Source organism: Brachionichthys hirsutus, unplaced genomic scaffold (assembly GCF_040956055.1).
Source record: "Brachionichthys hirsutus isolate HB-005 unplaced genomic scaffold, CSIRO-AGI_Bhir_v1 contig_962, whole genome shotgun sequence".
Taxonomy (NCBI): Eukaryota; Metazoa; Chordata; class Actinopteri; order Lophiiformes; family Brachionichthyidae; genus Brachionichthys; species Brachionichthys hirsutus.
Window position 1 is genome coordinate 17,475 of NW_027180787.1, and position 12,979 is coordinate 30,453.

At 48.7% G+C, this 12,979-nt stretch overlaps 2 protein-coding genes across 2 annotated transcripts; one reads left to right on the top strand and one right to left on the bottom strand.

Annotated features, from left to right (window-relative positions):
* Positions 1-218: 218 nt before the first annotated feature.
* Positions 219-6,745, top strand: LOC137916712 (major histocompatibility complex class I-related gene protein-like). Its single transcript, XM_068759684.1, has 7 exons — positions 219-852; positions 2,606-2,872; positions 3,101-3,379; positions 3,852-4,154; positions 4,704-4,808; positions 5,754-5,859; positions 6,120-6,745. The coding sequence occupies exons 1-6, from the start codon at positions 768-770 to the stop codon at positions 5,852-5,854; spliced, it is 1,140 nt and encodes a 379-aa protein (XP_068615785.1). The 5' UTR covers positions 219-767; the 3' UTR covers positions 5,855-5,859; positions 6,120-6,745.
* Positions 6,746-7,238: 493 nt separating this feature from the next.
* Positions 7,239-12,927, bottom strand: LOC137916714 (COP9 signalosome complex subunit 1-like; the record flags this gene model as incomplete). Its single annotated transcript, XM_068759685.1, has 11 exons — positions 7,239-7,556; positions 7,875-8,009; positions 8,236-8,373; positions 9,123-9,203; positions 9,291-9,396; positions 9,476-9,570; positions 10,335-10,420; positions 10,946-11,006; positions 12,178-12,255; positions 12,347-12,482; positions 12,763-12,927. Coding segments are annotated over 11 exons (1,156 nt in total), but the record flags the coding sequence as incomplete, so codon positions are not given.
* Between the last annotated feature and the right edge of the window lie 52 nt (positions 12,928-12,979).

Sequence of the window (12,979 nt, forward strand, 5' to 3'; positions counted from 1 at the left end):
AATTATAATCAATAATAATATTGCATTGGTTTTATGTCGTGCTCTTCTTACAGAAACTCAAAGACGCTTTACATTATTCATTCCTGTAACTTTGTATATATTTTTTCTTTATTGCGTTGTGAAGCACTTTGTGGCCTTTTGCCAGTGAAAGGAGATCCATGAATATTATATATAATATATAAATAACATTTACTTCCTGACTGAAACTAAATGATGAGCTCAGGTAACGACCAGCAGGTCGAGCCTCGACGTCACCAACAGCAGAACCTGTCAGGTAAAGATGGACCCTGTTCGGATCATGGGTTCTGTTGTCTCAGCTGAAGAACTCAAGGTGGGACTTTTATTATTCCGCATTGACTCTACCAGGAACATGAGCGCAGTGAAAGTGGAGCAGAAAGCGGAGCAGCATCCGGATCAAACATCAACAGCGGCTCACGTTTCTGTCGGTCCAGAAGTTTTCAGCGTCCAGAACTCAGAACCTGCTGAGACGCTCAAACAAAGACTCTGACGCAGCTTAAAATAAGATCCATTCTACTTTCGCTTTTGATTCACAACCTGTGACAGTTCTGCCGGGATACAAGCGACGTCATCGCTCAGACTAAATCCTGATTGGCTCAGACTAAATCCTGATTGGCTCAGACTAAATTCTGATTGGCTCAGACGGACGGGGAAGTCCGCTCCTCTCGGGTTTTGTCCTCACTTCCCCCTTGACGGTCGGACTGGAAGCTTTAAAGAATCTTGTGGCTGTTCTGTTGTCAGAGCTGCAGATGGGACAGTTCACGATGAAGACCTCGGTTCTGGTTCTGGTTCTGGTTCTGGTTCTGGGTACAGGTGTACCTGGGGCGGTGGGAGGTGAGTTTCTATCCTGCTCTCTGGGTTGACGGTTCTGTTGTTGTACTTCCTGATATGTTAGGAGTCTAGAAATGTCCAAACGGTACCGACCCGTCATCTTAAAGTTCTTCCTGTAAAGTCCATTTACTTCAGGTCCAACTGGGACAGGAGGACAGAGGTAGTTCTTCCTTCTTTGTCCTCTTTAATTTGATGGGTTCAGAACCTCCAGCTCAGACGGACATCAGACCTGATGACGGAGGTGTGCTGGTGTCGGTCGGTGGTTCTGCTGAGGTCCAACAACAAACCGGTTTAGAGATGGTTTCCAAGCTGCGTCTTCATGATAGAGTTTGTCCACCAGAGAGTGGACAGCTTTATTCTCCAGCTGACAAATGTCCTGATCCGTTTGGATGGGTTCTGACCCGTGTCAGCCTCAGAACCCAGCATGGACTGGACCGCACGGTTTCCACACCGAACTATGAGCAGGGGACGGATTTGTTCAGCATTCTGGACGTGACACAGAAACAGGACGTCCACGTCTTCAGACGACGGCGGAGGTTCTGAGGAGAACAACAATGGAAGTGTCAGAACTCAAAGAGAACAAATCAGAGAACCTTCCTGTTGATACCTGAACAGAACCAACTGTTAGAACCAGGACGAGAAGGAAGAGACGTCAGCTGATGATGGAGGGAATGTTGGAACGTCAGAGGATCAGAATCCGCTCTGAATCCAGACTGTAACGGATATTATAACTAGTGTTATAACTTGTGTTATAACCGGTGTGATAACTGGTGTTATAACCAATGTTAGACTGGTATTATAACTGGTATTATAACTGGTGTTATAACCGGTGTGATAACTGGTGTTATAACTGATGTTATAACTGATGTTAGACTGGTATAACTGGTATTATAACTGGTATTATAACTGCTGTTATAACTGGTGTTATAACTGCTGTTATAACCAATGTTAGACTGGCGCTCTTTCTTATATAGAACCGTGTCCTTCAAATATTAAATGTATCAATATTAATGAGAAATATTCTTCACAAAATCTGTTGTGAGTGAAACAGGTTTTGGGTTCTGCAGGTTCTGCCCATCAGGACCTGACGGTGTTTCGGGACCGGGTCACACCTTTATTTGTTGCGGTGCTGAAACCAAAACCTTTAGGGTTAAAAAACCTTTTTAATTCACAAACTCTCCGTCACGGGGGCTGGGCCGAACTGGACGCGGGTTTGAGCCGGTTTAATAGCCCACGAAGGAGCAAGGAAATCAGAGGGAAAACTCGATGAATCCAGCCGGAGTCCCGAGACGAGCCGGGAGGGCGTCGGCAGGGAGGCACCGCAGAACTGCAGAGGGGAAACACGAACACGTGGAGTCAGGAACTCTGGGAGACGCTGTCGATCCGGCAAGGCGTGGGGCAAGAGCCAGAGTCTTTATTGGAGCAGGTGAGGAGAGGAGGCTCGATTGGAACCAGCTGCTCCAGCTCAGACAGAGAGAGAGACACATCAGAAGGAACAGAATCCTGACTCTCTCCGGCATCTGAAAATGATGCCAGTTATCAGCCGATGGTGGAAAATGACCAGCGCGACTTTGTGAAACCATAGAAGAAGAAGTTCTGCTGGGTTTCAGCTGCAGGAGCCTCAGAGTTCAAACCTGTAATCAGAACCAGAAGTTGTCATCGGTCACAGGTTCAGGTGTGAGTGGAGAGCAGGAAGTGATGTCATCAGGTGGAAACAGGTTCAACCTTCAGATCGTGATTCTGGTTTTTCTTTCAGAGACTCACTCTTTGAAGTATTTCCACACGGCGTCTTCTGGAGTCTCAAACTTCCCGGAGTTTGTGTGCGTTGGTTTGATCGATGACGTCCAGATGTTTCACTATGACAGTAAGACCAAGAGAGCAGAACCCAAACAGGACTGGATGGACAAAGTCACAACAGAGCATCCAGAGTACTGGACCAAACAGACGAGGATCAATGTGGTGAACCAAGAACGGTACAAATTCAGCATGGAAGCTTTAAAGAAGCGCTTCAACCAATCAGAAGGTTTGTTTGTGTTAATTAAATGTTGTGTTCATGCTGTAGGAAGTAAACACACACACACACACACACACACACACACACACACACACACACACACACCTCTGCAGGAACCCTTTTGCATCACTGCTGGGTTTCTAAAGCTCCGGGACACAGACTGGTTCTGCTGGTTCTGCTGGTTCTGCTGGGTCCAGTGAGGACCAGGTCGATGACTGGAGTCTGTCTCTCTCTCAGGTGTCCACGTTGTCCAGCGGTTGTCTGGCTGTGAGTGGGACGATGAGACTGGAGAGGTCACTGGTTTTGAGCAGCATGGTTATAATGGAGAAGACTTCATCGTCCTGGACCTGAAGACGGAGACATGGATCGCTCCCAGTCCTCAGGCTGTCATCACCAAACACAGATGGGATCATGATAGAGCTCTGATGGAATACAGGAAGCATTACTTCACCCAGGAGTGTCCTGAGTGGGGGAGGAAGTATCTGGAGTATGGGAGGAGCTCTCTGCTGAGAACAGGTAGAAGCACATCACCTGGTGGAGTTTCAAACCAACAACCTTCATGTTCCTCTGCTGTTTCTGACCCACACACAGAGACACACTCTGTCCTTTACCTCTCTGTCCTCCTCTCTCCTTCAGTCTTCTTCTCCTCTGCTCCTCCCTTCTTTTGTCGCCTCCTCTCCTCTGAGGTTTATTTCCGTCGTTTCAGTGTCTCTGGCGACAACAGTGACTCCTGATGACGTGTCTTTGTCTCCTCCTCCAGAGCTCCCCTCTCTAACGTGTCTTTGTCTCCTCCTCCAGAGCTCCCCTTTCTAACGTGTCTTTGTCTCCTCCTCCAGAGCTCCCCTCTCTAACGTGTCTTTGTCTCCTCCTCCAGAGCTCCCCTCTCTTACGTGTCTTTGTCTCCTCCTCCAGAGCTCCCCTCTCTTACGTGTCTTTGTCTCCTCCTCCAGAGCTCCCCTCTCTAACGTGTCTTTGTCTCCTCCTCCAGAGCTCCCCTCAGTGTTTCTCCTCCAGAAGACTCCTTCCTCTCCCGTCAGCTGCTTCGCTACAGGTTTCTACCCAGACAGAGCCGCTCTCTTCTGGAGGAAGGATGGGGAGGAGCTTCATGAGGAGGTGGAGCACGGAGAGATCCTCCCCAACCATGACGGAACCTTCCAGATGAGTGTGGACCTGGACCTTTCATCGGCGGCGGCTGAAGACTGGAGGAGGTACGACTGTGTGTTCCAGCTCTTCGGTGTGAAGGACGACTTGGTCACCAGACTGGACAAAGGAAAGATCTGGACCAACTGGGGTGAGACTGGGATCAGGGGGTGAAGGTGGGGACACATTTCTGTCTCTCTGATGGTCCAGATCATGGGTTTGAAGAGTTGGACAGAAGTTTTGTTTCTTTCATTGTTGTTTGCTGTTTTCTGTGTAACTTTAGAGTTCAGATAATCAATAAGCCACCCGGGACCCGGACAACGGTACCAGAACCCTAACCCGGTACCTGCACAGAAGGCGGAAGCCTTTGAATCAGTGATAATGAAACTGTCTTTAAAAAGTCAAACTTCTGTCAGACCATTAGAACACGTGAAGAAGAGTAGATTTAGTGTCTTTATTTGACCATTGGACGAACGGATCCGTCTGTAAATCCGCCACAGGACAGTTTATTGGACGAGTCTCCCTGAGACTGGAACCAACATCAGGACAGAAAGAAGCACAGACCGTCCTCCTGTGGACAGGTGGACATGAAACCACCTAAACAGGACGGCAGGACCACCAACCAGGTGGTGTCAATCTGCAGGACGGTTCTGTTGGGACATGGACGTTGTTCTCTGACTTGTTGTTTTCTGCTCTCCAGAGGAACCCACTAACGTGAACGCCACCACCATCATCATCATCACTGCAGCGGTTCTTCTCGTCCTCACGGCTGCCGTTGGATTCAAGCTGTACAGACAGAGGACAGGTGAGCGACCCACACAGAACCAGTCTCTGTCTCCTGGCTTTGATTGGACACTTTGACCTGATGAAGCAAACAGGAGGTGGTTTCAGCTTCAGAGTCCAGAACCACGATGACGGACCAGGGAAGACAGTCGTGCTGTGTTGACCCTTGAGTAACTCCTGGACAGTTTAGTCCATTTCAGAAATTCTAAACTCCCTCCAGGACAACCACCGTCCTCTTTGGTGAGGCGGAGTCACAAAATCTCAACGTCCATAATTTGACTGTAATCTGTGTTTAACCTGTCCACGACCCTTGAGACAAAAATGTCCATTTGTTCTACATAGTGTCCAAGAAAAGGTCACAGAGGGGTGATTTTTGAAAGGGGGGTAATTTGGGCTTAAATTTGAAAACCCATATTTCCCACCTCCTTTTGTCTGTCCGGCTGTTAGCAAGATAACTCAAAAAGTTCTGGACGGATCTGGATGAAGTTTCCAGGATTTGTCGGGAATGTTTCCAGGAACAGATGATTACATTTCGGTGATGATCCAGAAGAGATCCTGGATTCTGGATCACTTGGAACTATTTGTTAATATTGCAGTCAATGGAGATTCAAAATATTTTCCTCAATATCTCAGTTGATTATTTATCAATGTTTATGGAATTTGACACAGTCACGCAGGGTGGGGGGGGGGGGTCCTCTATCTCTCCAACTGGATCAGGTCCAGAATGAGGTCAGGAAAAATATTACATTTTACAGGTGGACATTTTGTCCACTTGAAGGGTCATGAATGGGACTGTTTTTGTAACACAAGCGTTAAACTGTCCCCGGTTCCTCTCGTAGGACGTCCCGTTCTTCGTCTCCTCTGTTTAGCAGCAGCTACTTTTGTTTGATGGAGTGTTGCTGGTGATCCACTCGCATCCGTTCACCTGCAACCGTGAGCGGTGGACTGATGCGTCTTTGTTATCCAGGTAAACCTCGTCCACCTTCTGAGGACAGCGCTGAGCTCACGAAGAGACTGCAGCCAAAGGTGGACATCCAGCCGGAGGGCGTTGGGACAAGGACAGAATGAACGCAGTGAGTGTCTTCGTGTGGGACACTATGTGTAGAAGAACCTTCTGACACGGGGAGATTATTCTCTGTCAGACTTGTGAGACAAGATAGTCTTTGTCCTTTGGTGTCTTTCCCACAACAAAAGGTGAAGCGGTTTCACCTGAAGGGATCTGAGGTTGTTGGACAAAGACAATGAGTCCACCTGGACATTTAAGGTGGACTGATCGGGTTCGGGTGTGGCTTTGTGGCGTTTCTGCTCAGTTCTGTTGGTTCTGTCTCCGCAGGGTTCTGGGACAAGGAGCGGTGTCCCCACATCGTCCTGTTTGAACTGGAGTCCACCGGGTCTTCACCAGAACACGATCCGATCAAAGATATCAGCGACGAGGATCCAGTGATCGATACTTATTGATTAGAGTCTAAACGGTGTCATTTAAATATTTCGGGGATTGTTCTCGTCTCTCTTCTCTGGAGACGTCAAACAGGATCTTTAAGACTGTCTTCATCCGACGTCCTTAGAACGTCCTCCATCATTACACTTTAACTCTTCGGCTGCTGGGTTGTTTGTGCTTTCCCTTTGTCCTATTGGTCCTCCTGGGGTCATGTGATCTGAGACGAGAGACATCTGACGGCCTCTAGAGTCGTCTCTGCTGTCCGTCCTCAGAAATCCTTCCTTTGCTTCCAGTCCTCCTGGAAGCTGCGGCGGGACTCGGACACTAACGAGTCCGGAGGTGTCGGAGTAAACGGGCGTGTCTTTGTTCCTCCTGGACTCCGCCCCTCCCCCAGTGCTTCCTGTCTGTTCACGGATCACAATCACTTCCTGTGTTGTTAACGAGACGAAGGCTGAAGTCGTCCTGCTGGTTCCTTTCTTTAGACAGAAATTCTGCTTTACAATAAAATCCCACATTTCCCACCTGTTTCTTGTTTGATTGCTCCGTCTCCAATCCCATGAATATTCCCAGTCCGGGTTTTCTGTTATTGGACTTCTGTGCTCGTCACAGATTGTCCATAACAAACACCATGTCCAAGCATAAGGGTGTCCATATGTGCACTTGGCACCAGGACACGCTCGGCCGCAGTTCGATGATCGACTTTGTCGTCGTATCGCCGGACTTGCGGCCGCATGTCTTGGACACTCGGGTGAAGAGAGGGGCGGAGCTGTCAACCGATCACCACCTGGTGGTGAGTCAAATGGGGGAGGACGCCGGACAGACCTGGCAGGCCCAAACGTATCGTGAGGGTCTGGTGGGAACGTCTGGCAGAGTCTCCTGTCAGGAGTTTTAACTGATGGGTGGAGATTTCCTCCATCCGCAGCGTGAAAGCGGAGAACCACGATCGATACACATTTCATCACAGCAACTGCAGCGATTGATTGATCAATGGCTGATGCACAGATACAAGCAGGATCTTTTTATTTTCAAACCTTGTTTGGGTTCAGGAGGCCTCCGTCGTGCACACAGGACAAACACGTTTCCTAACACAAGTGCTGATCTTTCACCAAACCAGAAGGACGTCCCCGTGCCGTGCTGCGGGGACACTGAAGTCTAATACATTGTGTGTCTCTCGCAGAGACGGGGTGGTTGTGTTGGTTTCGTCTCCGGTCTGCGGCTGTCAGAAGGCGAGCCGGCGCTGGGGGGGGGGCGTCTCCCTCACATGTTGGTGCTCATTCTGGTCTGGCTGTTGGCTGGTGTCAGTTCACCCTGGCCGCCTTCTCTGGGTGGCGACTGAGAAACAGACACGACAAAGGTCTTTGAGTATTTCATGTTAAAACGTCAGACTTTTAGTCCAACATTTAATCCAACATAGCCCCCCACCCCCCTCATAAGATCCACAAACGAGACCCTGTGTTGAAGACAGACGGCGTCCTGCAGACATGCGGTACGGGGGTGGGGGAGCTGATGGCACCACAGAGCACCGGCTCAACAGTGACTCATTCCTCAGACGTTAACTTCGGACTGTCGTAAGCTCCGTTCTTGCCTCGGCTACTGCACTTTGGGCTCGTCCCTTCACCTGGAGACCGTCAGCAGAAACATTTTCTCTACCTTGACGTGGATCTGGTTGCGCAGCACTGCAGCCCGGAGGATCATGGCTTTGGCGCGTCTCTGGAACTCTTTGCCCATATGGAGCGACTTCTCAAACGTGGTGCTCCTCTGATCCACGTCCCTCGCATAAAGAATCTGTCAGCACATCGGAGAGTCGCTTTAGAACTGTCAGTTCAGAGATCGATTATTTGTTCCACTTTGCCTATCCACAGTGTTCTGAGTGATTTGACAAGGCTGCCCCAAAGAGGGAGGAGCCAGCAGCAACTTAAAAAGCTTTCCTTTAAACACATGCGCGGAAAAGTATGCTAGTGCTGCCATTTCATCTGAAGTCATGAGGTGTGTGTGTGTGTGCACGCGTCACCTTGCTGTGGGAGTCGATCCGTGCATTAATGAGCCCCTCCAGAATGAGTTGGGTAAGCTCATCCTCTAGAGCTGCCACCGTGGTGTTGAAAGCTTGAGCCATCTTAGTCATGTCTGCCGACACGTAGGGGCTGAAATACTACACACAACAGACACACATCAGCAACACTACTACTACTACTACTGTACGTTCATCTTGTCCCGTCAGGGGTCGCCACAGAAAATCATCGTCCTCCCTCACTACGTCCATGTATCTTCTCCTGGGTCGTCCTCTAGTCCTGTTCCCTGGCAGCTCCATCCTCAGCATCCTTCTACCGATATAGTCCCCGTCTCTCCTCTGGACATGTCCAGACCATCAAAGTCTGGTCTCTCTGACCTTGTCTCCAAAACGTCTAACCTTCACTGTCCCTCTTTTTGTCTCATTTCTAATCCTGTCCAACCTGGTCACTCCCAAGGAGAACCTCAGCATCTTCATCTCCCCCACTTCTAGCTCCGCCTCCTGTCTTTAGCTCAGAGCCACTGTCTCTAAGCCGTCCATCATGGCTGTCCTCACCACTGTCTCTAAGCCGTCCATCATGGCTGTCCTCACCACTGTTTCCAAGCCGTCCATCATGGCATGAGATTCAAAATGGGTGCATCGTTTGAAGACATCCTACACAATCCACGTGCCATTTTATTAAATATGGGGTTCCAATATTTTGTAAATGATCCCATTTTATTTCTATTTCCATGTTTAAGTCCCAACTTTTTTTGGAATCAGGTAAAAATAAAAAAATACTTACCCAGTATTACTCTAGTAAAGTTTTAAAGTTCAACCATTCTAGTCATACTAAAGACCCCCATGTTTCTGACTGAACCTGAAAACCCAGCAAGAAGCTGCCGTCTCACCTGAATCAGGGCTCTGTTCCTGATCTGGCTGTACAGCGTTTTGACGTGTGGGGCCAGATACATGTCCAACAGGAGGTTATCCTGCAGGGAGCACAAACACGTCACGACTCGGCACCACCGTTTCCTCCTGCCGAGTTGGAACCAGCTTCTTCTTTGCTCTGCGCTAACCTTCATTTCATCCAGCAACTTGAGACAAGACGCATACTTGGACTCATAGAACTTGAAAATGATGTCACGGATCTGCGGCTCCAACTCGAGAAACAACTTAAAGGAGCTGGAAACAGATGATTAGTATAGACGTTTGCTCACTGCAGGCATAAAGGCGATACCGTTCCTGGAATAGAAGCGCCGACCTGCTGGAGATGACGTTACGCTGGAGCTCCTGCCTGTCAAACGTGGCCAACGCACACAAGCCTCCATACACAGCTACGTTACTCGGGGACAGCAGCTGCAGAGAACACACACAACAATGCGAAAATCATTCTGCCGCTAACGTTGGGGTTATCGAGGGCATCAAGCAGATCTCTAATTGGCTGCCACGAAGGCGGTCCTCCGTCAGCCCATCAGCACTCTGAGATGCCGTTGTCAGGAAAATTAAACACGAGTACGTTTTCAGTTCACTTCTGATAGAGATGTCCACAGTCAAAAATAAATGCTGAGCTTTCTGTTGTCTCAGTGAAACTCAGAGCTCCCGGGGGGGGGGGGGGGGGGGGGGGGCACCAGTGTCTTGGTGATTGGGATAGAAAGTTTCTCGCAGGAACATTCCGAGCCCTCCTGCATTGTGGAAGAATATAAAGGATATGAGCTGATTTTATTCAATTTTTATTTTATTCTGATTAAACGTTGCTCGATGGTAATGAAACTGGCGCGGGTTAAAATCTCTCTGTCGCGCTTTCACGTTTGACAATGTAACTAACTTTTGATAACTTTTGCTTTTTTCTTACAGACTTCAGGAGCTGCAAACATTTTCAGCATCTCAAGAAATGTGAATATCATGGAAAGTTGCCTTAACGTCCCATAAAGTCGTTCAAACAGTGAAACTTTCCTGCGCTTTAGACCTAAGTGTTGTTTTACCTGTAGGCCATAATGATCAAATTAAAGAAAGGATTCAAATCATTTAGTTTACATGTAATGAATCTAGAATACACACTTTTTTTTTACGATACTCTACTCTTGAGTCGCACCTGTGCACGTTGTGACGTCAGCACTCACCTCTGGACAGTCGCAGTGATCAAAAGACGCCTGCAGGAAGCACTTGGCGGCCGGCTTGTATTTGCGCGAGGCTAACTCAGCCAGACCTGAATCAACAACACACAACGAAAGGCGCGAGACACACAACGGGCAGTGAGGAGAGTTATTTGCTCAGCGTAGCCGCAGGTCCTCGGTCGGTCCTCAAGATGGCGCCCACAACAAAAACGTCACGTGACTGAAACCCGTGAACAGCAGAGGAGGGGGCGTGTCACGCCGTTTCCACTCTGGCAGCAGTTACTAGCTGAGCAGGAACTGCAAACTATTCTATGGAGCCACTGCTGAAGACGGTAGTAGGTGCGTTCACACGGACAAAATGTCCTTAATCCGATCAGAGTTCGGAGTAAAATTATGATCGGATGCACCGTGTTCATGGACGCTAAAAATATATTTTTAGGGTTCAAACAAAACATCGCTCCGTGCTTTTCTGCTTGAAAGAATAATCCGATTTGGGTGTGTACGTGGAGCATTTGTATTCCGATCAGGCTTTTAATCCGATTCAATGTGTCCATGTAAACGCGCCTGGAGTTGCTGCCTCTTAGACCCGAGACTTTAATGGGCGTGCACCGTGTTACCTGCAGCACACTTTAATTTGGTGAGCACTCCTTGATTCTGGCTGTCCCGCTCTCCTCTTTGCTGAAACAAAGAAACATGCATCAGTTGAAGGAATCCTCCTTCTTTGAGTTCAGCTCTCAGTCTGCCGAAGCTAAATATACAAACGCATCAACATTATGGTCGGAAATTGTCGCCACATTTCAACAAACAATTCACCCAAAAATCCAGTCAGTTGACCAAAGCATTACAGCCGGCGCCTAAACGGCTGCTGTGGTCGGTGCGACTGTGGGGGTACACCCTGGACAAGCCGCCAGTTCATCACAGACAGACAATCATTCACACCTACGGACAAGCTAGCGCAGAGGTGGGCAAACTTTTTGACTCGTGGGCCACAATGGGTTCTAAAACTTGACAGAGGGGCCGGGCCAGGAACAGATGGATGGAGTATTTGTGTGAACTAATATATATTACATGCAAAACCCATTACATGAAAGGATTTGGCCTTTTACAGGTAACATTACAGGGAAAAGGTCAAATGAATCAGGTTTAATTATAATAAAATTTAATTTAATTATATAATTTGGACAAGTTCGGCGGGCCGGATTAAATAGCCCAACGGGCCGTATATGGCCCCCGGGCCTTGGTTTGCCCATGCCTGAGCTAGCGTCACCAATTCACCTAATATTCCTGTTTTCGGTGGGAGGATGCCGGAGAACCCGGAGAGAACCCACGCAGCCGCGGGGAGAACGTGCACGAAAGGCCCCAAGTCAGATTCAAACGTGCAACCTTTTTGCTGTGAGGCAACAGCGCCGTCCACTGCGCCACCGTGCTGCCGCAATCAAAGTCCCCACAGGTAACTGCGGAGCTTCTGCACTGTAAACTAGAACAATCTAGACTCTAGAGGGCGCTGGAAGCATTTTCTGATTCAGACGAGATCAGCAGAACTCAGACGAAACCTCTAACCTGGTCTGGAAGTTGCATTTAGAGCTTTGGATTCAAGTCAGCTGTGAAAAGCATCACGCATTCAGGTTTCCTGTCATTCCATATTTATTTTCTGTTCTCTAGCAGCCATCTTCCTTTATTTGTTCAGGACTAAAAGCTGCAACGTTTTTCTGTGAAACTTCAGACATTTCTCGGAGACTGCTTTCTGTGGATATGAGGCTGAATAGTAACGAAGACCATTCTCATTTCTTGATCAGTCTAGATGCTGGAGGATGACCTCTGACCTCTGCTGTGTGACAGCGGCGCTCACCTCCGCTATCTCCGGAGTGGATTCCGCCTTGTTGACGTAGCTCAACACGTGTGACCAATTCTGGAGGTAAACGCTAACCTGCGGGCGGAGAACAGAAAGCGGCTCCTCAGATTCTTTTGCTGGAACCCAAAAGTGTTTTCTACTCCACTATCGTCTCATCCTGCTGGACCTTGATGACGTTCAGACACATGTTGATGACGTGTTTAGCACTAGTGCAGTAGTCTCTGGCTCGAGAGTAGCACTTCAGGGCGTTACTGAGGTCGCCACAGTCCAGGTAATGGTCCCCCAGGTCATCGTGGCCCCTCCTGAAGGAGGAGGGACAGCGGGAGATGAAGAGGCGTCGCCTGCACTGCCTATCAGCGCACGGTAGCAATAGAGGAGTATTTTTCCATACTTAAAACCACTCAACACTCTCCTCCAGCAGCACAAATGTTCTGTTACCGATATAAAGTAGAAAGTCCAAACACAAACCAGAATATGCAGATCCTTCTACGCCTCTTACATGCCCCTCCCCCATGTGTTTTTGCCTAATCAATGATCCTGACAGATCTAAAATCATGGCCAACCCTCCCTGCGTCGCCGTACCTGATGCTCTCTTTAATGGAGTTGCCCTTGTAGTTTTTGAGATCGGTATCCAGCTTCTCCAGTTTGAGCAGCGCTTTCTTCCTGGTGGACTCGGCCCAGGCCGAGTCCAGAGGAGGAGGAACGACACCGCCTTCAGGTACTGTGTCCGGTACACCCGGCACCTCCCTTACACACACACAAAGAAAATACGTTCAAAACACACAAATCAAATAAGAAG